Source organism: Emys orbicularis, chromosome 3 (genome assembly GCF_028017835.1).
Source record: "Emys orbicularis isolate rEmyOrb1 chromosome 3, rEmyOrb1.hap1, whole genome shotgun sequence".
NCBI lineage: Eukaryota > Metazoa > Chordata > Testudines > Emydidae > Emys > Emys orbicularis.
The window spans coordinates 149,490,971-149,515,766 of NC_088685.1; the positions used below are offsets into that span (position 1 = coordinate 149,490,971).

Consider the following 24,796-nt stretch of genomic DNA (forward strand, 5'->3'; position numbering starts at 1 on the left):
AAAGCTATCAATTTGGTTACCTACCTAAGTCAATCTGGTTACACTCATCCCAGTGGTACCATTACCAGTCTCCACTTAGTATGTCTGCTCATGGGATTTTACATCTGGCGGGGGAAAGGAGTTATCAGTTGCTTGGAGATTAGATGTGTATGCCTCATACCTTTCTGCAACTTTAGCAATCAGTTTATAAATTACATAGTAATTCTACTTTAAGAGATCATCAGACCCTCTTCCCACTGAAAAAGATCAACAGGACCATTCTTTTTTTAGTCCTAAAACTGGAGATTATTGTGGTCTTAGACTGGCTGCCTCCCAATAAGAAAAGATGAGGGAGCAAACGCTTACCTTAAATTACGTCAAATTCCTAAACACAAGAGGTCAAACGTTCTCTCTGAAGTGGCCTCTAAAAGTTTTTGTTTCTGGCTAAAAAGACTAATCTCTGAACGAGCAATTGCTCCAAAGAATCCTGTTGCTTTGCAGTTTTAGCCTGTATTATTCTGTTAATGCCAGACTTTGTGTCCTGAATTATTTTAAGTGTGCAAAATTTCTTAAAGGACTCATTTTAAAATTTTAATAAACTAATTAATGGTAAATTCTCATAAAATTAATTCTTAACTCAGAACAAGTGCTGTAACTGGGGGAGGATATGCTGTTCTTCATACATAATAAAGTGCAAAACTTAGTATTAATTATGGAACCTGAAGCGGTGATTCCATAATACATGGAGATCATTGGGGCACCAATACTTCTGTCCAGTGAGCTGTATCTGTGAATGTGGGTATCCAATAGTCTATTCCAGACTGATGGAATCAGTGCAATGACAGGACGAGTTTAAACTTACGGACTTCTCTGTCAAATTTTACTGAAGTGGTCAGGAAGTAAAGGCTTGTTAGGACCCAAGGATGTTAAATTCTCCTTTGTAGCTGTGGCATAAATGAACAAGCAAGGTGTATTAAAAGTAACCTAATCAAATAATTTTCATAAATTTGTTGTCCGGAAAATGATCCAGTTGTGTTGTTGTTTAGGCCAGCCTTTGCCAGCTGAAATGACACTTGCACAGCTTTTGACTCTACTATATGACCGTAAACTCCCTCAAGGCTACCGATCAATAGACTTGACAGTTAAGCTTGGCTCCAAAGTGATCTCAGACCCAAGCCTGTCAAAGACAGACTCCTTTAAGCGTCTCCACACAGAAAAAGGTAAGTGTTTAACTTTTGTTGCTGTATTTTTAGCAAGACATGCCTAACTTCAGGCTGTTTCCCATTTCTCCCTTGCTGGTATTCCTAAATCATGCAGCTTGAGAGAAGTGGTGAGATTTATAGTACATAGGTCTTCACTACTAAACATTGTGAAATTACTTCCAAAGATATATGGTATAAGATGCAGAGAACAACAAAAATGAAATTAAAGCAACTATACTAATTGAGTTTAATTGAATCCTATACCTTCACTCCCAGCTGCCTTTTTGCCACATTTGACTCAGTCCTGAAACCCTCCCCTCTTCCTGTCTGCACTTCTTTCTCCGCACAGGATCTCACTGATTTTCTGTCAAGACAAAATTGACAAGTACATCATCACCTTCACTACAATTCCCTCCTCTTTCTCCATGTCACAGAGGAAATTTTCTTGTCTGCTCTCCTCCTCTAACCTCTCCACTTGTCCCAGTGGCTCCATCCCATCTCTTTTGCACCTACTCATCCCCCTCCTTACTCGTCTCCTAAACCTCTCTCTCTTCCCTAGCTCTTTCCCCTCACAATGCAAGCTTTCTGTAGTCTCTTCCATCTAAAAAGGGCCACCCTTCACCTCACTTGCCTCTTCAACTAATGTTGCTTCTCCCTTTCATCTCTGAGCTTCTTTAATGTGCTGTCTACAGTCGCTGTCTGGGAGTTTGTCTCCTCCAATTCGATCGTAGGCTTTCTCCAATCCAGCTGCTGTTGCTTGCACTCCACTGAAATGCTCTCGCCAAATTTTCTATTGACCTCTTCCTAGCTAAAGTTCAGAACCAATACTCTATCGTCTTCTTCATTGACCAGTCAGCCACCTTTGACACCATCCATTATGCTCTTCCTGAAATCCTGTCCTCTCTTGTTTCTGTCCTTTCTTGGTTTTCCTACTATCTCTAACCACTCCTTTTGTGTGTCCTGAAGTAGATCCTCTTCATCCATCCTCCATTTTTCTGTGAGGGTTACTCACAGTAACAATTTCAGCTACCATTTATTTCTATGCTGACAACTTTCAAATCTGCTTCTCTACTACCGACTTGTCTCCTTCTGTCCAAATTAAAATCTTGGTCAGCCTCTCTGACATCTCCTTGTGGATGTCTAGCTATCAGATCAATCTCAACATGGCTAAAACTGACCCCTTAATCTCTTCCACTGCAAGCTCTTCTTGCTTATCTCCTTTCTAGATCACTGTGGACAACACCAACATCTTGCCCATTGCTCAGGTCTGTAATGTCCTGGGTGGCCAGGCTTGGGCATCATCTTCAACTAGGCCCTCTTTCTAGGTCCTCGCATCCTGGCTGTGCTTAAATTTTGCTGATTCTTTCTGCATAATATCTGTAAGAGACAGCCTTTCCTATGCACCCACACAGCTAAAACTCATGTTCAAATTTCATCATCTCACATCTCAATTACTGTAACATCCCTCTCTTTGGACATGACAAATGCAGTCTTGCCCTGCTCATATCCATTCAGAATGCTGCTGCAGTGATCGCTTTCCTAGCCCATCAGTTTGTCATAAAAACATAAGAACGGCCATACTGAGTCAGACCAAAGGTTCATCTAGCCCAGTATCTGTCGTCCAACAGTGGCCAATGCCAGATGCTTCAGAGGGAATGAACAGAGCAGATAATCAAGTGATCCATCCTCGGTTGCCTATTCCAAGCTTCTGGCAAACAGAGGCTAGGAACACCATCTCTGACCATCTGGCTAATAGCCATTGATGGACCTATCCTCCATGAATTTATCTAGTTCTTTTTTGAGCCCTGTTATAGTCTTGGCCTTCACAATATCCTCTGGCAAGGAGTTCCACAAGTTCACTGTGCGTTGTGTGAAGAAATACTTCCTTTTGTTTGTTCTAAACCTGCTACCTATTAATTTCATTTGGTGACCCCTCGTTCTTGTGTTATGAGAAGGAGTAAATAACACTTCCTTATTTTACTTTCTCCACACCAGTCATGATTTTATAGACTTCTATCATGTCCCCCCCCTTAGTCATCTCTTTTCCAAGCTGCAAAGTCCCAGTCTTATTATTCTCTCCTCATATGGAAGCTGTTCCATACCCCTAATCATTTTTGTATCCTTTGTCTCACCTTTTCCAATTCCAATGTATCTTTTTTGAGATGGGACGACCACATCTGCATGCAGTATTCAAGTTGTGGGTGTACCATGGATTTATATAGAGGCAATATGATATTTTCTGTCGTCTTATCAATCCCTTTCTTAATGATTCTCAACATTCTGTTAGCTTTTTTTGACTGCCACTGCACATTGAGTGGATGTTTTCAGAGAACTCTCCACAGTGATTCCAAGATCTTTCTTGAGAGGTAACAGCTAATTTAGACCCCATTATTTTATGTGTATAGTTAGGATTATCTTTTCCAATGTGCATTACTTTGCATTTATCAACATTGAATTTCTTCTGTCATTTCGTTATCCAGTCACCCAGTTTTGTGAGATCCCTTTGTAACTCTTTGCAGTCGGCTTTGGACTTAACTATCTTGAGTAGTTTTGGATCATCTGCAAATTTTGCCACCTCACTGATTACCCCTTTTCCCAGATCATTTAGGAATATGTTGAATAGGACTGGGCCCACTGCAGACCGCTGTGGGACACCACTGTTTACCTTTCTCCATTATGAAAACTGACCATTTATTCCTACCCTTTGTTTCCTATCTTTTAACCAGTTACCAGAACCTTCCCTCTGATCCCATGACAGCTTACTTTGCTTAAGAGCCTTTGGTGAGAAGACCTTGTCAAAGGCTTTCTGAAAATCTAAATACACTATATCCATTGGATGACCCTTGTCCACATGCTTGTTGACCCCTCAAAGAATTCTAGTAGATTGGTGATGCATGATTTTCCTTTACAAAAACCATGTTGACTCTTTCCCAACAAATCCTATTCATCTATGTGTCTGACCATTCTGTTCTTTACTGTAGTTTCAACCAGTGTGCCCAGTACTGAAGTTGGGCTTATTGGCTTGTAATTGCCGGGATCGCCTCTGGAGCCTTTTTTAAAAATTGGCGTCACATTAGCTATCCTCCAGGCATCTGGTACAGAAGCTGATTTTAAAGGCTAGGTTACATACTACAGTAGTCCTGCAATTTCACATTTGAGTTCCTTCAGAACTCTTGGGTGAATACCATCTGGTCTTGGTGAGTTATTACTGTTTATCAATTTGTTCCAAAACCTCTTCTAATGACACCTTAATCTGGGACAGTTCCTCAGATTTGTCACCTAAAAAGCATGGTTCAGGTTTGGGAATCTCCCTCACATCCTCAGCCGTGAAGACCGATGCAAAGAATTGATTTAGTTTCTCTGCAATGGTCTTATCGTCCTTGAGTGCTCCTTTAGCATCTCTATTGTCCAGTGGCTCCACTGGTTGTTTAGCAGACTTCCTGCTTCTGATATACTTAATTTTTGTTTGTTTGTTTGTTTTTTTGTTGTCCATGTCATCCCTCTCTTTGCAGTCCTCTACTAGCTAACCTTTCCTATTGCATCAAATGTAAGTGGTGTGTTTTCACTTTCATGACCTTTCACAGCCTATCCCCTTCTTACCTGTCATTTCTCGTTCACTATTGAGATATCAGCTCTCACCATTGATAGGCCAATGATGCACATCTCCATCACCCTCATGTTAAATTTTCAAACAAGCACCCTTCATGATTTCTCTTATGCTGCTCCTCATGCTTGGGGTGAGGGTCTACTGTGGAACTGGGTAAACATTCTGATCTAAGGGCTTGTCTGTGTGAGAACTATGCATAGGTTTAACCTAAGGAATGAATTTAAGAAGATTTTGTTTAAATCCTGTCCATACAAGGTTTTATACTTCTTATTTTGCTTAAGGCCATGTCTATATAGAGACTTAGTGCATGGCATGTTGGAGTGTGAATGTACAGTGCACTAATTCTCAATGTAGATAAGACCAAAGAGTGGCTTCTATCTGTTTAGTTTGACTTGTTTGTAATGTATTTTAAGCTAAATGAAAAAAGCCACTCTTAAAATAGGAGTCCGTGCAGAGTTTTGCAATGGTTTTAGTAAATTGGCTTAAATTCACACCTTAGGTCAAACCAAGAAGGACTTTGTCTTGTAAATAAAGCCTAAGGATTGTAGAAATCCAACTATTTTGCAATTCTGGTAACCTGTGCACTGTCACCTATAATTATGGTACTACAGGCCATCCACAGAGTTGATATTGGTTGGATTTGCCCTCATTTCCTAACACATGGTTAGCCTTATGATTATTTTGGGGTGCAAAATGCACTTATCACTAATAACAGGTTTGTCCTTTGGTGACTACTTAGAGATTAATTGATGATGATTGGTGAGACATACACAAAGGCTTTGAGTTTTATTAATAACATGGTCAATATAAGAAAAATCACAGAACAAAATAAACAAGGATAACAGCAGAATCCACATCACACATACTCACGAATCCATGGGGTGGTGAGATAAGTGTTTAGGTTGCCACGGTCCTGCCATCCTGAGGTCCCGCTTGAGGGGCAGGTTTGATTCCTTTTTGTGCAACTATTTCTTACACCTACTTATCTTCAAGATCATATTTGGTTAAGTCTTGGCCTCTTGTCCATATTTGTCATTCTTGCTACCAATTTTTGGGGTTCTGACTATTGTAAGCATTTACGCTGATAGATGGTTCTCTATATAATGTGATTAAGAATGTTTAGCTAAATGAAGATTTTGAGGTCTAACAGTCTATCAGAAGATATTGCTAAATCTTCTGACTTATGCTAACTTATAGTAGGCCTTATGCTAATTATTATTATCACTAGGCCTCAAGCTAAATCTTATGCCTCAGGCTCACTGAATAGCCTATTTTAAAATAATTGTTTCTTTGCTTACTGCTATTTGCATTATAGCTGTAGTTTCATTTGCACTAATTTAGCAAGCACCTTAACTCTTTCTAAGATATAAATGATTATTTACCTGATTACTTGAGCTCAGGTCATGGGTCCAAGATTAATTCTAAAATTTTGGAGTTTGCATTTTGCAGTGGCACCACCAAGATCTTCATCTGACTGGAAGATCATAACTCTCACTAAACGAACCAAATTTCTTTTTTCCGTGGGTCCATATCTTATGAGTCCACAGTCAAATAACCTGATTTGACTTGGCAATGGAAATTAGATTGTTCTTAATATTTTATATTGTTTTGGTTTTACCAAAAGAAAAGTTGGATTTCCTGTTGCTATTCTTATACTGATGTGTTTAACCCCCTTGAAGACTTCAATATTTGCTGAAGAAATAAGTATAATAGCTGAAGTGCTTAAATGTTCTTATTTTCTGAGTGGAGGAGAAAAAGTAAACATTCTAATGTTTAAGATACCACTTCATTTAATGGTTTGGTTCTTCCTTTCTTTTTCTGTTTTTTTAATAGAACATGCAGACTTACTGGGGTCCTGTCCTGAAGAGGAAGCAGTCACTCCAGGCGATGAGTGTATGGATGCAGTGCTGGATGAATCTTTCCTTGAAACATGTCCCATTCAGTCTCCATTACAAGTTTTTGCAGGAATGGGTGGGTTGGCCCTCATTGCAGAGAGACTTCCTATGCTTTATCCAGATGTAATTCAACAAGTAAGTCAAACAGTTTGATTGTCTAGAATTATGTACTAGTTTTTTCCTTACTATAGTGATTTCCAAATATTTTCTGTATGGTTTGTTTTCTAAGAGTTAAAAATCATCCTATGAATTATACCTTGCATTTGATTGATCAAATGTTGTGAAATTTTCTCCAGCTTTGCTAATTAAATATCCTCATTAAAATCTACTACCTTTGAAGTTAGGAATTTTTCCTCAGTGAGAAGTTCTGAATAGGATATAAAATGGTATATTACTCATTGGGGATCCAAATGCAGTTTTAGTGTGATGCAGATGCAGAGTTCTCCTTGCTAGTGGATGAGGGAAAATCGGTGGCAAGGGTCTCATTACAAGCTGCTGTGGATGTAGTTGACTCGACTGTCAGGTCCATAGATTCGGCAGTGGCCATGTGTAGGAGTTCCTGGTTGCAGTCTTCTGTATGAGGTCCAACTGACTGTACAAGTCCTGCCCTTTGGGGATCATTGCTCTTTTCGGAGCAGACAGACATGAAGCTCCATGGGCTAAAGGACTCAAGGGTGACCCTAAAGTCCCTTGGGATGTACACCCCAGCCTCTTCCAGGAAGCACTATAGGCCTCAACAACCCCTCTGGTACTGTGCCCCGGCTAGCAGTCAGAACCTGCAGAGAAAAAGGAGTAGGGGTTATAGGCATAGACCACTTCCCCCTTCTATCTCTGCATCAAAGCCTGCCCAACCTAGACATCCAGGTGGTTCTAAACAGGCATTCTGATGGGATGCTCGAGGACACTGTACCAGTTCCCATGATGCCATACCCCATTTTTCCTTTGTTTGCAAACCACCTTTTCCACTTCCTCAGTGCTTGGTCCTGTATCACCAGGGACCATTGGGTGTTGAGCACTTGAGCTCAGGTCATGGGTCCTTCCCAGTCTCCCTCCCCTTCCCTCTTCAAGGTCCCCTGTCAGGAAGAACGTCTGGTCCAGAAGCTTCAATCTGTCCTTCAGGTGGGACCAGTAAAGGAGGTTCTGCAGAATTTAAGAGGGAAGGGTTTCTACTCCCATTAATCCTAATCCTGAAAGCCAAGGGAGGTCGCAGGCCTATTTTAAACTTGCGTCAACTCAACCTATCTCAAAAAGATGAAGTTCTGTATGGTCACCCTGGCATCCATTATTCCCCCTCCAGGGATCCTGGAGGCTGGTATGTTGCCCTCAATTTTTAGAGACGCTTACTTCCATGTGTCAATGTACTGAGGGCACAAAACGTTCCTCAGGTTCGTGCCAGATCACAGTGCTTCCACTTGTCCTGTCTGCAGCTCCTTAAGTGTTCACAAACAGTATGGCCATAATGGCAGCGTTGCTGAGACTATTAAGAGTTGCCTGGACAACTGGCTGGTCCAGGGCTCAGGTTGTATCCAATGTTCAACTCATTCAGTTAACTTTCAAGGCTGTAGTTCTACTGATCAGTGCAGACAAATTTACCCTTTGTCTGGTACAGAGGATAGCATTTACTGGGGCAATGTTGGACTCTACCGAGGCCAGGGCGTTCCTCCCAAAAGTTACAATTCAAATTGAGCCAATCCCTGGTGACATACTTTGAATGTCATCCAGTCTCAACAGCCTGAAACTCTGAGGCTCCTAGGCCACATGACCTTGAGCATATATATGGCACAACATGCAAGACTGCATCTGAGACCACACCAGACTTGGCTGACCTCAGTGTACTCACCAAGCCGTCATCTTCTGGACACTGTACTCCCAGTACCTTCACAGGTTCTAATTTCCTTGAATTGTTGGTTGGATCCTCTCAACGTTTGTGCAGGCATTCCTTACATATGCCCTCAACCATCAATAACTCCGGTCTCAGACATGTCGATGCTAGGGTGGGGATTTCATTGTGTTCCCTTCATTTTATGGCCTGGAAGCTCCATGGCTAAATCCCAGAGAACAGGCTTGCTCGGAGCAAATTTGCCGGATCTTACTAGATAGTAGAAAGCTCTCCACCAGGACTGCCTACATGTCAAAATGGAAGCAGTTCTTAGTCTGAGCTTGCCAAACTGAAGTCTTGCCAATGCATTTGTCCATCCAACATGTACTCGACTATTTGCACCTGAAACATCAAGGCTTAGCAATTTCCTCTATCAAGGTTCACCTGGCAACATTATCAGTTTTCCACCCTCATGTGGATAAACGTTCTGTTTTTTCAAATGACACGACATTCAAATTCCCTAAAGGCCTGGAAAGGTTGAGTCCGTTTCCCCTTGGGACTTGAACCTGGTCTTGTCTAAACTTGTGGGACCAACTTTTGAGCCTTTAGCAATATGCTCCTTACTATGCCTCTTTTGGAAGGTGGTTTTCCTAATTGCCATCACTTCTGCTAGACGAGTCTCTGAATTGTGTGCCCTGACATCAGAGCCACCATGTACAGTCTTCTTTAAAGATAAGGTATATTTATGCCCTCCTCCTCCTCCCTAAAGTAGTTTCAAATTTTCTTAGGGTATGTCTACACTATGAGAGTAGTTCGATTTTACTTAAAGCGAATTTGTGGAACCGATATTACAAAGTTGAACGTGTGTATCCACACTAAGGACAGTAATTCGACTTTGTGAGTCCACACTAACGGGGCAAGCGTCGACATTGGAAGCGGTGCACTGTGGGCAGCTATCCCACAGTTCCCGCAGTCCCCGCTGCCCATTGGAATTCTGGGTCGAGCCCCCAATGCCTTCTGGGGAAAAAAATGTGTCGAGGGTGGTTTTGGGTAACTGTCGTCATTCAACCGTCACTCCCACCCTCTCTCCGTGAAAGTGCCAGCGGGCAATCAGTTCGCGCACTTTTCTGGTGATTGACAGCGCGGACGCCACAGCACTGCGAGCATGGAGCCTGCTGCGATCATCGCTGCAGTTATGGCCGTTGTCAACACCTCGCACCTTATCATCCACCTTTTTCAGAGGCAGATGCTGAGAAATCGGGTGAGGAGGCTACGGCAGCGCGGTGAGGACATTAAGTCTGAGAGGGGCACAGACCTCTCACAAAGCATGGGACCCCGCGCCGTGGACATCATGGTGGCAATGGGTTATGTTGATGCTGTGGAACAGCGATTCTGGGCCCGGGAAACAAGCACGGACTGGTGGGACCGCATAGAGCTGCAGGTCTGGGATGAATCACAGGGGCTGCGAAACTTTCGGATGCGTAAGGGAACTTTCATGGAACTTTGAGTTGCTGTCCCCTGCCCTGAAGCACAAGGACACCCGGATGCGAGCAGCCCTGACTGTCCAGAAGCGAGTGGCCATAGCCCTCTGGAAGCTTGCAACGCCAGACAGCTACCGGTCAGTCGCGAACCAATTTGGAGTGGGCAAATCTACCGTGGGGGTTGCTGTGATGCAAGTAGCCAACGCAATCGTTGAGCTACTGCTCTCAAAGGTAGTGACCCTCGGAAACGTGCAGGTGATCATAGATGGTTTCGCTGCGATGGGATTCCCAAACTGCGGTGGGGCTATAGATGGAACTCACATCCCTATCCTGGGACCGGCCCACCAGGCCAGCCAGTACATTAACCGAAAGGGCTACTTGATGCTCGTGTTTTCAGGAACTCTGGTCTGTTTAGACGGCTGCAGGAAGGTATTTACTTCCCGGATCACAAAATAACTGTTGGGGATGTGGAGATGCCTATAGTGATCCTCGGGGACCCAGCCTACCCGCTAATGCCCTGGCTCATGAAGCCCTATACAGGCGCCCTGGACAGTGAAAAAGAACTCTTCAACTACCGGCTGAGCAAGTGCAGAATGGTGGTGGAGTGTGCTTTTGGACGTCTGAAGGGGAGATGGAGAAGCTTACTGACTCGCTCTGATCTCAGCTAAACCAATATCCCCATTGTCATTGCACCTTGCTGTGTGCTCCACAATCTCTGTGAGAGCAAGGGGGAGACCTTTATGGCGGGGTGGGAGGTTGAGGCAAATCGCCTGGCTGCTGATTACTCCCAGCCAGACAGCCGGGAGATTAGAAGAGCCCAGCGGGACGCACTGTGCATCCGGGAAGCTTTGAAAGCTAGGTTCCAGAGTGAGCAGGGTAACCTGTGACTATTAAGTTTGTTTATTCAGAAGCTGAACTTGCCCCCGTTTCTTTACCCAGTTAATGTTGACTATCCTTTCCAGTTACCAACCCCCTTTCCCCCTTCCAACACACCTTTAAAAATAAAATAAATGAAACTTTGTTTATTAACACCGTTTTCTTTATTAAGGATTTCGCGGTAAAGTGTTGAAACTGGGACGCAGACTGTGGTGGGGAGCGTGTGTAGTGATGGAAAGGACGCTTCTAAACTCGAGGAATGACAGGCTCCTGCTCCTAGAGCGGTCCGCAGTGGTGGACTGGTTGTTTCAACGGAGCCTGCCACCCCTCCTTTTTGGGACTCTGTGTGGGGGGGCTATGTGACTTTGTGGAGAGGGAGGGCGGTTACAGATCACCTGCTGTGTGGCTCTGTCATCCAGGCTAAGGACCGCTGCATAAGATCTGTAACCGCCCTCCCCCGCCACAAACTCACATAGCCCCCCACACACAGAACATGAAAACCACCTCCCAGACTGACCAGGGTGCCTAGTGACTGCAATATGTGTGTGACCTTCTGCTGAATCTGCCCCCATGTCTGTACCCTGGTAAAGGTGACTGTCCTCTCCAATTACCAACTCCCTTCCCCCCCCTTCAAACACACTCTCCTCTAAAAGAACATGACAGAAACAGTAATTAACAGAAACGTATTTTTTATTAACAACTACACAGTTAGGGGATGAAACTGGGACGGGGGCTTGGGTGAGGTGCTTTTGGAGTGAAGGAAAGGACTTACCAAATCTTTGGGAATGAGAGCCTTCTGTTACTTGAGCAGTCTGCAGGGGTGGAGTGACTGTTTTCACAGCCCCTGCCGCCCCTCCTTCTTGGGACTTTGGGTGAGGGGGGGATGGGACTTTGTGGCGGGGCAGGGCGGTTTGAGATAGAATGCAGCGGGGCTCTGTCCTCCTGCCTCCGGTCCTGCAGAACATCTACAAGGCGCCGGAGCATGTCCGTTTGCTCCCTCATTAGTCCAAGCAGCATTTGAGTCGCCTGCTGGTCTTCCTGCCGCCACCTGTCCTGTGTGTGATCCCTGGTATTGCGACATGTTCTCCCTCCACTGGGTCTGCTGTGCCGCCTCGGCTCGGGAGCAGCCCATAAGTTCTGATAACATCTTGTCCCATGTCCTTCTCTTTCGTCGCCTGATCTGCTCCAGCCTCTGGGAGGGGGATGCTGGGGTAGCTCGGGAGACACTCGCAGCTGTGGGATGGGAAAAAGGGAGTGAATTCCTCAGAAAGATTCAGTTTTGTGAGCAATGAATATAGTCTTCCTCTGTGAACAAGATCATGCACAGCACCTATCACATGCGCACTCAGTACAAGGTCGAATTTTCGGCCTTCCCATTGAGTGCCTGGGGTCTTGCTGTACAGATCACACAAGCGGGGCCGGACAACAGAATTCGGCTAGCAGGCGGACATGGTAAGCCGTAGACGTTTGGCTGTTTAAAGCTTAATTTATAGCAGTGCCCTCCTTTCACGTTCCAAGCAATGCTCCTAGCGTTGGCCAGTTCCTGCTGCCGGCAATCCGGCAAGCATGAACTCTGCCCCTGTCCCACCCCCTCGCGGCTGTCCCCGGGAAAGATCCCTGCATGCTGCCCCTGTCACGCCTCCACCGCGTGGCTGTAAACGGCCGGTTACAGTTATGTAAAGGAACAGGCAATCAGTCCCAATACTAACATTCCCCTAATTTAAAGCAGGTCACCATGAGTGATATCACTCTGATGAGGATTTCGGAGACAGAGAAAGACCGCATGCTGCGTGAATGCCAGCAAGCACCAGGGCCGTATGCCGCCATGCTTTGTGAGGCAATGATCCCGGAGAACTTGCTGCTAGCCTGGCGCGGAAAAGTTTCCTACCATGGAGGATGCAATAAGGCTGCTCTCCCCAGGAACCTGATGCAGAGGCTTTCACAATACCTCCAGGAGACCTTCGAGGAGATGTCCGAGGAGGATTTCTGCTCTATCCCCGTACATATAGACAGAATTTTCCAGTAGCTGCACTGGCAAGGACAAAAAAGTAAAGCGCCTAGGGCAAAGTAATCATGAAAAACTGGACATGTTGACAAACTTTTCCAGAAGCTGCACTGGCAAGGACTAGAAAATAAAGCGCCTAGGGCAAACTAATCATTAAAAACCCATTGTTAAGATACCATTACTATTCTGTTCAAAATAAATGTTTAAAACACTTACCTACTGATGTTTCCCCTGAATCACGGTCCGGGTTACGGCCTTGGGAGGGTTGGTAGGGGATCTCCGTGAGGGTGATGAAGAGATCCTGGCTGTTGGGGAAATCAGCGTTGAAAGCGCTGTCGACTGCCTCGTCCTCCTCATCTCCTTCCTCATCTTCCCCGTCCGCGAACATCTCCGAGGAAGCGGCCGTTGACAATACCCCATCGTCAGAGTCCACGGTCAGTGGTGGGGTAGTGGTGGTGGCCGCACCTAGAATGGAATGCAGTGCCTCGTAGAAACGGCATGTCTGGGGCTGGGATCCGGAGCATCCGTTTGACTCTTTGGTCTTCTGGTACCCTTGTCTCAGCTCCTTGATTTTCACGCGGCACTGCATTGTGTTCCGGCTGTATCCTCTCTCCGTCATGGCTTTGGAGATCTTCTCGTAGATATTTGCATTCCGTTTTTTCGATCGCAGCTCCGAAAGCATGGACTCATCGCCCCACACAGCGATCAGATCCAAGACTTCCCGATCAGTCCATGCTGGGGCCCTCTTTCTATTCAGCGATTTCATGGTCACCTCTGCTGGAGAGCTCTGCATCGTTGCCAGTGCTGCTGAGCTCGCCACGATGTCCAAACAGGAAATGAGATTCAAACTGGCCAGACAGGAAAAGGAATTCAAATTTTCCCGGGGCTTTTCCTGTGTGGCTGGTCAGAGCATCTGAGCTCGGACTGCTGTCAGAGCGTCAACAGAGTGGTGCACTGTGGGATAGCTCCCGGAGCTATTAGCGTCGAATTACATCCACACATGGCCATGTCGAATTTAGCGCTACTCCCCTCGTCGGGGAGGAGTACAGAAATCGATTTAAAGAGACCTCTATGTCGAACTAAATAGCTTCGTTGTGTGGACGGGTGCAGGGTTAATTCGAGTTAACGCTGCTAAATTCGACATAACCTCCTAGTGTAGACCAGGCCTTGCTAATCAAGCAATTTACTTACCTGTATTTTACCTAGAACCTCACACAAATAGGAATAAATGACGACTACACACATTGGATATTAGACAAGCACTAGCATTCTACATAGACAGGACTAAACCGTTTTGGCAGTCCACCCAACTGTTGTGGCTATAGCAGACCAAATGAAAAGTCTCCCAATCTCCTCACAAAGAATTTCATCTTGGATCATTTCATGTATCCGCACTTGTTATGAACAGGCAGGTGTTTTGCCACCAAGTAACCTGACTGCTCATTCCACAAGATCATAATTATCCTCAGCAGCATTCTTATCACAGATCCCTATACAGGACATTTGTAAAGCAGCAACCTGGTTGTCAGTGCATGCACATGCCTCGCATTACACCATCACTCATTACTGTAAGGACAATGCCAAATCTGGTTGAGCTGTAATATGGTCTGTATGTACATGAACTCTGATCCCTTTGCCTATATTACTGCTTGGGTGTCACCAAGAGTGGAATGCACATGTTCAATCAGTTGAAGAAAAAAGTTACTAACCTTTCATAACTTGTTCTTCGAGGTGTGTTGCACGTCCATTGCATGACCTGCCTTCCTACCCTTCTACATTGGAGTTTCCAAAAAGAAGGAATGGGGGGGTGGGGGGAGGGAGCCTTAGGTTCAGCTGGGTGCTTTGTACTGGCACTAGTGGAGCTTGGCAGTAGAGGGTGCTCAAGTTGCCCTGATGGGTACCACTGAGGAAAAAAATTTCTGGTGACTGTGTGCGGGGCACACGCACACCAAGAGTGGAATGCACATGTGCATTCCACTCGGAGAACAACAGTTACGAAAGGTTGGTAACTTTTTTTTATACACTTCCTGACTTCTGGTTACTTTAACAGTGCAGTCTTAACATTCTCTTAATACAGTTTTTGTATGGAGTAAATTAAATGAAAAGTTTCACAGGTAATCTTTTAGGAAACAAATATAAGCATTCATGTTAACTCATGAAAATTTTTGTTTGTAATCTGTAGCTTGTACAGAATATATAGTGTGGCTACACTAATACTGCTTATAGGAACCTTGTTTTGCATTATTTCTAATAGTTAAATCTGCTGTCTTAACATTATTTTTTGTTTGGTTGACTTGTTTGTTGCGGGATTTCTTTTGGGGGAGTAAGGGGAAAGCGTGTTTGAGTAGATGCATGTGTGCGTGTAGGAAGTTGTCATTTCTGCTACAAGCTTTCTAGCATTTCCTAAAGCTGATTGGACTCTGGATTCACCCAATCTTCTCTGGAAGTTTATTCTGCAGCTGAATCCCCTTGACTGATAATGCATTGTTCTTAGCTCTCTCATGCTTGGTCCTGGGCTCTGTGATTTGCATTGTCTCAGAGGAGTGAAGCTGTCTCAATAGTTCATACATCAAAATTCGCTATTTAAGATATCTGAGACTTGATCTATTAACTAATGACTGACACATTGGAGAAAGGAAATTTTTCTTAAAGATCCAAGAAACGTACACCCCAACCTTTAAGAAGCAAGAGCTTACAATAAATGTGCTCTAACACCTTTAACTGTTTTTCCAGCAAAGCCAAAGAAAACACGCACTTGATTTTCCTTATTTCAAAAGTTTAAAAAAAGTGCAAAAATAAAAATGTACAAGCTGCCTTCATTCATTTTAAAAAAGCATAACCCCATTTAAAAAAAATCCTCTGAAAGTCACCTTTAAATCATACTGAAGTAGTCATATAAAATATTTGCTATTTTATTACTCATGGATAAGGTGAACATCTTTGGGTGGATTTTTGTGTACTTCACACTTCAATAGTCATGAGTAATCATTGGTGTGACATACTAAAAGGAATATCAAAATATTTTGAGTGTTCATTGACTTCAATTAAGAAATGGAAGAAAGTGTTTAATTGCAGAAAATGGAATCTTCATAAACTGTAATGGAAAAGAAAGGTCTTACCCATAGACATCAGTGGTCAAGGTGAAATTAATTGAGAGAGGAATGCTCATAGACTCAAAGATTTTAATGAGATTATTCTCTGGAACAGCCTTAGTTTGTCTAACTTAGTTTTATTAAAACTTCCTTAAAGAGTTACTATTTCCCTCAAACTGTGATCAAGAACGATTCTCTGTAAAGCAGCTGACAGTGAGTTATTTTACCTCTACAGCAAGGTATGAGCTTCACAGAATCTATATAGAAGGGATAATGTAGTAATTTGTAAGAGCATGGGACATGCTAGCTTAGTTTTTTCTCTGATTAGGCCTCCAACCTAAGTGGTATTAGAAATTCCTAATCAGACCAAAGGAGAGTGAAAGGAAAACTGTTCAGTGCCTCTCTGAGGGATGAGAGGGTTAAACTTGAAACCTTACAAATATTAACACTAACCAAATTTCCTCTGATGTAAGAAAATTATGTAAAAACTATGCAAGTAATCTCTTCAGTTTCTTTGTAGTATATTGTATTACATATATTGCCCGTGGCCAGTACTACATCAGGTTATAATCTCCTCAGGTTTCATAACCTAAGCAGGGTACGGCCTTGTTGTTGCTCAGAAGGGAATCCTCCAAGAGAAAGTAGGCAGCTACTCTGGAATCTGAGCATCTGATTCAGTAAGTAGTACTCTTCCCTCCAAATAGCTGTACTTCAGAATTACAGTACGAAGCTATTGTAAGCTACAACAAGAAGCTTTTACATCCACAGTAGTTACAGCAGGCATAAATCTGGGCCCGTATGTCTAAAACTAGAATTTAAATAGTTGCTGGTATAACAGAGGGGCCCAATCCTGCCACCACCGAAGTCAGTGGAACTTTCGCCATTGACTACAATGGGTGCAGGATTGAAACGAGTGATTTGTGCTATGTTTGCATATATGTGCTTGTATAGATCTTCTGGCTTATGAATGTTTCGGCAGTATGCTGCTGAGCTTCATGCTTATTGGAGGCCCACCATCCCTGTGAGTCTTAAGTTAATTAATGCCATTCTGACTACCCTGCCTTTCCCCCTATGATCCTAAATAAGACTTTTAATCACTGAAGAGTCTCTTTGGGCTCACGTAGGGCTGAGAGGAGCCTTCTAAAGATGTGGAAGGATTCCTGGGGAGCCTAATAAAGCCTTTCAGACTTCAGGAAGTTGATGCAGAAGCAGAGTCTTGTCTTCTAGGTTCTACAGGCAGAATCATGATTCTGCAGACCTATAGAGATTTCAGAAGTGGAACTCCATTTTTACAAACCTGAGACATCTGCAGCATCAGATTACCCAGTCACAGGATGGTGGTTGAGAACTGTGGTTATCAGGCAATTTTTCAGCCAACTTACCAAGGAGGCAGTCCTTTCCTTTCAGCCTTCTGTTGTCTGCTGAATCAGGTCTCTCCATTTATAGACTTCCTTGGGTTTTACAGGAACAGGGAAAATTTGGAACCATTAAAAACAAATATACAAACAAATCCCTCCCCCACCACAAAAAAACAAAACAAAAAACAAAAAAAACCACGCAAACTCTAAGCAACTTTCCAATCAAATTTTAAGGCAAAGTTACAGGCACAAATTAGGGGTTTGAGCATGAGTTACCTTTTAAGAAGTTGAAACCCATGAAATGCAGAGTTAAGGTTGTGCTTAAATAAGGCACTCAAATTAGGTTAACTCTGCCCCTGAAGAGGTGGCATCTTCCTGTCTTTGCAAGTAGAGGAATGGAAATGTGCACCTCACATTTCTTTTATATTTTGGTTCATACAAACATACTTCCAAAATGAAGTGTGTTGCTTTCTCTTCATGATAGCATTTTCTCTTTTCATGTAATTTAGTGCAGTTTGTACATGGAGACATGTTAGCTCTATCCCAGTGGTTCCCAAACTTTAACAGCCCACGAACCCCTTTCTCTAAATTGTGAAATCTTGTGAACCCCCTTCTAAAAATGAATATTTCCAGGTTTTATATTTAAATTTCCTCAGTGTGATGGATGCGCTTGCTTTGCTCTGCATAGCTCTTTGAAGTCCGGAACCTTTGGAGAAAGATAGTCTCAGGTCTGGTTAGGCATCAAGTCTGTTTCTGTATTTCGTTTTCAGATGTGCATACGAGGAAAACGCTTTCTCGCATAAGTATGTTGTTGAAAATGGTAACAAAACTGCATCAGCTTTTTCTGCCAGAAGGGGGTACTCGTTTCTTAAACTCAGCCAAAAGTTGATCAATGACAGATTTCTGAAACTCCTTTTCAGTTCATAATCACAGGAGATCTCAATCAATTTCTCTTTTTCCTCAGTGTTCAATATCTGTGTTGAGAAAGTGGTATCATCAAAAGGGTTGCGAATCCAGTCATTATCGCCTGATATAGCTGGAAAGTAATCCCTGAAAGTTGTGCTAAGTCCTTTTAGGTGTGCAGTTATATTGGTTTTAGTGCACTGATCCAACTGAAGTTTATGTTCTGCCATGAAGATTACTGAAACAGTCAGTTTGATTGTTTTACTCATAGACTCATAGACTTTAAGGTCAGAAGGGACCAATATGGTCATCTAGTCTGACCTCCCGCATGATGCAGGCCACAAAAGCTGACTCACCCACAACAGAATCTTCCAGCCTGCGACCCCTGCCCTATGCTGCGGAGGAAGGCGAAAAACCTCCAGGGCCTCTGCCAATCTACCCTGGAGGAAAATTCCTTCCCGACCCCAAATATGGCGATCAGCAGAACCCCGAGCATACAGGCAAGATTCTACAGCCGGACTCTCATTTTACCCGCTATGGCCCGTTAATGCCTATTTGACTAAAATCACATTATCCCATCAAACCATTCCCTCCATAAACTTATCAAGCCTAATCTTGAAGCCAGAGAGGTCCTTTGCCCCCACCGTTTCCCTCGGAAGGCTGTTCCAAAATTTTACCCCTCTGACGGTCAGAAACCTTCGTCTAATTTCAAGCCTAAACTTCCCCACGGCCAGTTTATATCCATTCGTTCTCGTATCCACATTACTACTAAGCTGAAATAATTCCTCTCCCTCCTTGGTATTAATCCCTTTGATATATTTAAAGAGAGCAATCATATCCCCCCTCAGCCTTCTTTTGGTTAGGCTAAACAAACCGAGCTCCTCGAGTCTCCTTTCATAGGAAAGGTTTTCCATTCCTCGGATCATCCTAGTGGCCCTTCTCTGTACCCGTTCCAGTTTGAGTTCATCCTTTTTAAACATAGGAGACCAGAACTGCACACAGTACTCCAAATGAGGTCTCACCAGCGCCTTGTATAACGGAAGCAGCACCTCCCTGTCCCTACTAGAAATACCTCGCCTAACGCATCCCAAGATCGCATTAGCTTTTTTCACAGCCACGTCACATTGCCGACTCATAGTCATCCTGCGATCAACCAGGACTCCGAGGTCCTTCTCCTCCTCCGTCACTTCCAACCTATGCGTCCCTAACTTATAACTAAAATTCTTGTTAGTCATCCCTAAATGCATCACCTTACACTTCCCACTATTGAATCTCATCCTATTATTGTTACTCCAATTTACAAGGTCATCCAAGTCTCCCTGCAAAATATCCCGATCCTTCTCCGAATTGGCAATACCTCCCAACTTTGTGTCATCCGCAAACTTTATCAGCCCACTCCTACATTCGGTTCCGAGGTCAGTAACGAATAGATTAAATAAAATCGGACCCAAAACCGAACCTTGAGGAACCCCACTGGTGACCTCCCTCCAACCCGACAGTTCCCCTTTCAGTACTACCCGCTGCAGTCTCCCCTTTAACCAGTTCTTTATCCACCTCTGGATTTTCATATCCATCCCCATCTTTTCTAATTTAACCAGTAATTCCTCGTGCGGCACAGTATCAAACGCTTTACTAAAATCTAGGTAAATTAGATCCACCGCATTTCCTTTATCTAGAAGGTCTGTTACTTTCTCAAAAAAGGAGATCAAGTTGGTTTGGCACGATCTGCCTTTCGTAAACCCATGTTGTAATTTGTCCCAATTGCCATTCACCTCAAGGTCCTTAACTACTTTTTCCTTCAAGATTTTTTCCAAGACCTTGCATACTACAGAAGTTAAACTAACAGGCCTGTAGTTACCCGGGTCACTTTTTATCCCCTTCTTGAAAATAGGAACCACATTAGCTATTTTCCAGTCCATCGGTACCTCCCCCGAGTTTACAGATTTATTAAAAATTATCGCCAAGGGGCTTGCAATTTCTCGCGCCAGCTCCTTCAATATTCTAGGATGAAGATCATCCGGTCCACCCGATTTAGTCCCATTTAGCTGGTCAAGTTTGGCTTCCACCTCTGATACTTTGATGTCAATCGCCCCTCCTTTATTCCCCTCTGTCCTGCTCCCTCTATTCCTAAGCCCTTCATTAGCCTTATTAAACACCGATGCAAAATATTCATTTAGATATTGTGCCATGCTTAGATTGTCCTTAATCTCCACTCCATCTGCAAGCTTCAGCGGCCCCACTTCCTCTTTCTTTGTTTTCTTCCTATTTATATGGCTATAAAACCTCTTACTATTGGATTTAATTCCCCTCGCGAGGTCCAACTCTACACGGCTTTTGGCCTTTCTCACCGCATCCCTACATGCTCTGACCTCAATAAGGTAGGTTTCTTTGCCGATCTCTCCTCTCTTCCATTCTTTGTACGCTTTCTGTTTTTTCTTAATCGCCCCTTTGAGACGCCCGCTCATCCAGCTGGGTCTAATTCCCCTGCCTACTGACCTTTTCCCCTTTCTCGGGATACAGGCCTCGGACAGCTCGTGCAACTTCAGCTTGAAATAATCCCAGGCCTCATCTGCCTTTAGCTCTCTAAGTATGTTAGCCCAATCCACTTCCCTAAGTAGTTGCCTTAATTTATTAAAGTTGGCCTTTTTGAAATCGTAAACCTTAGTCACAGTCATAGTTTTATTTCTGTTAACCCTTCCATTTAGTTTAAACCAAATTAGCTCATGGTCACTCGAGCCAAGGTTGTCCCCTACAACCATTTCCTCAACGAGGTCCTCACTACTCACCAGCACCAAATCTAAAATGGCATCCCCCCTCGTCGGTTCAGCTACTACTTGATGAAGGAATTCATCTGCTAGCACGTCTAGAAACATCTGAGCCCTATTATTGTTACTAGCATTTGTTCCCCAATCTATGTCTGGGAAGTTAAAGTCCCCCATGATCACACAGCTCTTATTAGTTTTTACTTCCTTAAAAACATTAAATAGTTCTCTGTCCGCATCCAGGCTAGATCCCGGCGGTCTATAGCACACCCCAAGCAGTATCTCAGGGGAGGCTCTAGTAGTTCTTTTACCCAGTGTAATTGTTGCCCAGACAGACTCCGTCTTATCCATTCCATCACTTATTATTTCTTTACATTTTAGCTCATTATTGACATACAACGCCACACCCCCACCTTTACCTTTTTTCCGGTCATTCCTAAACAGCACATATCCTTCCATACCTGTACTCCAGTCATGACTACCATTCCACCACGTTTCGGTTATTCCTACGATATCAGGTTTCATTTCTTGGACCAGGAGCTCCAATTCCTCCATTTTGTTACCTAGGCTTCTCGCATTGGTGTATAAACATCTTACCATATGCTGTCTATCTTTTCTCCCATTAGTTGTGCACTTTGGTACGGACCCCGTAGTGTCCATCCGTCCCCTCCTTCTTATGTCCAATTCCCTACCCCTACCTATATCTGTGCTTTTCTCCTCGCCCTCTTTTTCAGTGTTGGAATCTGGCGTGGAGATCAACTGGACATCTCCCAACCGTCTCCCCCAAGTTCCTAGTTTAAAGCCCTTTTGATGAGATGAGCCAGCCTCCCTCCCAGAAGTCTATTTCCTTCCCTACTCAGGTGAAGTCCATCCCGCGAGAACAGCTGTCTGTCCCCGAAAGCCTCCCAGTGGCCATACATCCCAAAGCCCTCCTTATAGCACCACTCCCTTAGCCAGCTATTTATCCTCACAATCCTGTCTGCCCTTTGCTGTCCTTCTCTAGGAACAGGCAGAATCCCACTGAAGATAATCTGAGCCTCGACTTCCTTAAGCGTCTTCCCCAGCCTGGCATAATCTCCCTTGATTCTCTCTAGCGAGAACCTAGCCGTGTCATTCGTTCCTACATGAAGGACGATCAAGGGGTTCTTACCCGCTCCTTTTAGGATCCTTTTCAACCGCAGGTCCACATCCCGTATCTTAGCGCCCGGCAGACAGCACACCCTTCTGTTTTCCGGGTCCGCCCTGGTCACAGGCCTGTCTAACCTCCTCAGTAAGGAGTCCCCAATCACATAAACCTGCCTTTGCCTGGGGGCAGCGCAATCTACCAATCTATCCCCTGTTCCCTGCGGCCGTAACTCCTGTCTGTCTCTATTTTCCCTTATAGTCCCCCTATTGCCATCCTGTATCCTCCCGGGGCCAAGTGTTGATGCTACTTCCATCAACTCCTCCCCCCTGTGTATTGGACTAGCTGCCCTTCTTTTCTTCCTCTGCCTCCCACCATCAGGTACCACTTGCTGTGTCCCCTCCTCGTTAGCCAAACACCCAAACCTGTTCTTGAGTTCTATTTCCCCCTCACTAGCCCTCCTTTTCCTTGGCCTGCTTCTCACGGTCACATGCTTCCACTGCTCTTGTTCTCCCCCCGACATTCCCCCCTCACAGACCATAGCCCCCGCTTCCATCTGCACCCCTGAGCATGCCCCTTCAGCCACCCCTTGCCTTTGCTCCATTAGCTGCTCAAACCCCCTTCTAAACTCTACCAGGGTCTCTACTTGCATCTCCAACCCCCGAACCTTTTCCTCTAACAGGGCAAGTAGGCGGCATTTCATACAGACATACCTCTGATCAGGTGCACCTGCTAGGACTATATACATACCGCAGCTGCTACATGCTTTCATCTGCATTGTGTCCCCTGCTGCCTGGCTCATGGCTGCTGTGGTCTCTGCCTGCAGCCTCTGAGGGAACAAAGCACACCGACCACCGCGCCCACCTGCCTCCCCTTCCACCTCCCCCTGTAAACTCCCACTTAAACTCCCCTGTTAGCAGCCCTGTTGGCCGGCTCCTGGGGGCCGCTGCTCGCTGCTAGGGCCGCTGCTCGGCTGGGAGGCCTCTTTTATAGGCCCCCTAATCAGCCAAGCTCCGCCCCCTAATCAGGGCGGAGCCCCTACTCAGGGCTCGGGGCTCAGCACACTGCCCCTACAGGCCTCTACACATACAAGCACTACAAAGACAGACGCAAGTACAGATACCTTCTCCTCCAATGAGACTCACTCCCACTTAAACTCCCCTGTTAGCAGCCCTGTTGGCCGGCTCCTGGGGGCCGCTGCTCGCTGCTAGTTGTTTTCCAAACAACTTTCCCAGAACTGCAACTTCTTTATCATGGATTCAACTCGGTCTTGCACATTGAAAACTGTTATATTGAGACCCTGAAGAGATAAATTTAGGTCATTAATTCTTGAGAAAATATCTGCTAAATAAGCTAGGCTCTGGAGCCAGACATTATTTTCCATACAGCTGGCAAGGTGGAAAGGGTGGCTGTTGAAAAAAACTAGGATTTCCGTTCTAAGCTCAAACAAGCGCACCAGGATTTTGCCCCGTGAGAGCCATCTAACTTCAGTATGGGTCAACAGACAATCGTGTATACTATCCATTTCTTCACAAAGTACGTGAAATATTCTGGAATTTGTTGGCCGTGATTTTATGCAATTCACCTTTTCACTGCATTGTCCAGCACTTCCTTCAGTCCCTCAGGCATGCGTTTTGTTGCGAGGGCTTGTCTATGGATGCTGCAATGAGTCCAAGAGACTTTTGATGCAACCTTTTTGTTCGAGCCACAAATCCAGTATACTTCCCCGTCATTGATGTGGCCCCATCAGTGCAAATGCCTAGGCAACAAGTCCAATCTATTTCCTTTTCTTGAAAATATGCATTAGTCAGATTGAAGATATCTTCTCCAGTTGTACGTTCTTCCAATGGTCGGCAAAACAACAAGTCTTCTTCAACCAGACCTTCATTCACATAACGTACAAACAGTAGCAAAATAGCTAGATTAGCTACATCAGTTGATTCATCCAATTGTATAGCATAATATGGACTATTTTTCACTCTCTGTACAATTATGGTCTCTACATTATTTGACATGTCATTAATTCTTTGTGACAACGTATTATTGGACAAAGGTACCATGTCAATCCTTTTTGCAGCCTTTTCTCCGAGCATGCAATGAACTACGTCTTTTATACATGGACCAATCAAGCTCTCTGCTATGGTATGGGCTTCTGTTGCTTTTGCTACTCGGTAGCTCACGCGGTATGATGCTTCAAGTGCATTTTCATTATCAGTACTTGCTTTGGATATAAAACTGGTAATGTCACTTTTCCTCTCAGCTAATTTTCACTTGAAAAAATCAACAGGCTTGTCGAGTTGTACAGGATGCCTAGTTTCTAAATGGCGCCAAAGTAGAGAAGGTTTGAGGCTGTTGTTTGCTAGAACATCACCACAAATCACACACAGTGGTTTTGGACATTCTTGATCACCAATGCATGTAAATCCATATTTTATATAATCATCATCATATTTTCTTTTCTTTGTAAGTGACTTTCCAGGACCATCATGATAATTAGACGTAGATGTTCCACAGTGTGGACTTGAGGAAACACTAGCTGATTCTTGCGTCTTTACACTTTCCTTTTTCAGCCACTTATCCATTGAACTTGTGTACAAAAGTTCTAATAAAAATAACAGAGAGACTGCTAACAACCAACAAACTAGAAAATGAGAAGATTCACTCAAGTCTCACTGAAGCAAAACAGCCACTCCA

General features: G+C 44.2%; 1 protein-coding gene across 1 annotated transcript in view; it reads left to right on the forward strand.

Moving 5' to 3' along the window:
* The window catches only part of BIRC6 (baculoviral IAP repeat containing 6), a 332,211-nt gene that overhangs the window by 203,133 nt on the left and 104,282 nt on the right, over positions 1-24,796 (forward strand). The window contains exons 60-61 of the mRNA XM_065402120.1: positions 1,026-1,199; positions 6,622-6,818. Of these exons, the coding sequence (XP_065258192.1) occupies positions 1,026-1,199; positions 6,622-6,818 (371 nt within the window). The remainder of the gene's footprint in view (positions 1-1,025; positions 1,200-6,621; positions 6,819-24,796) is intronic.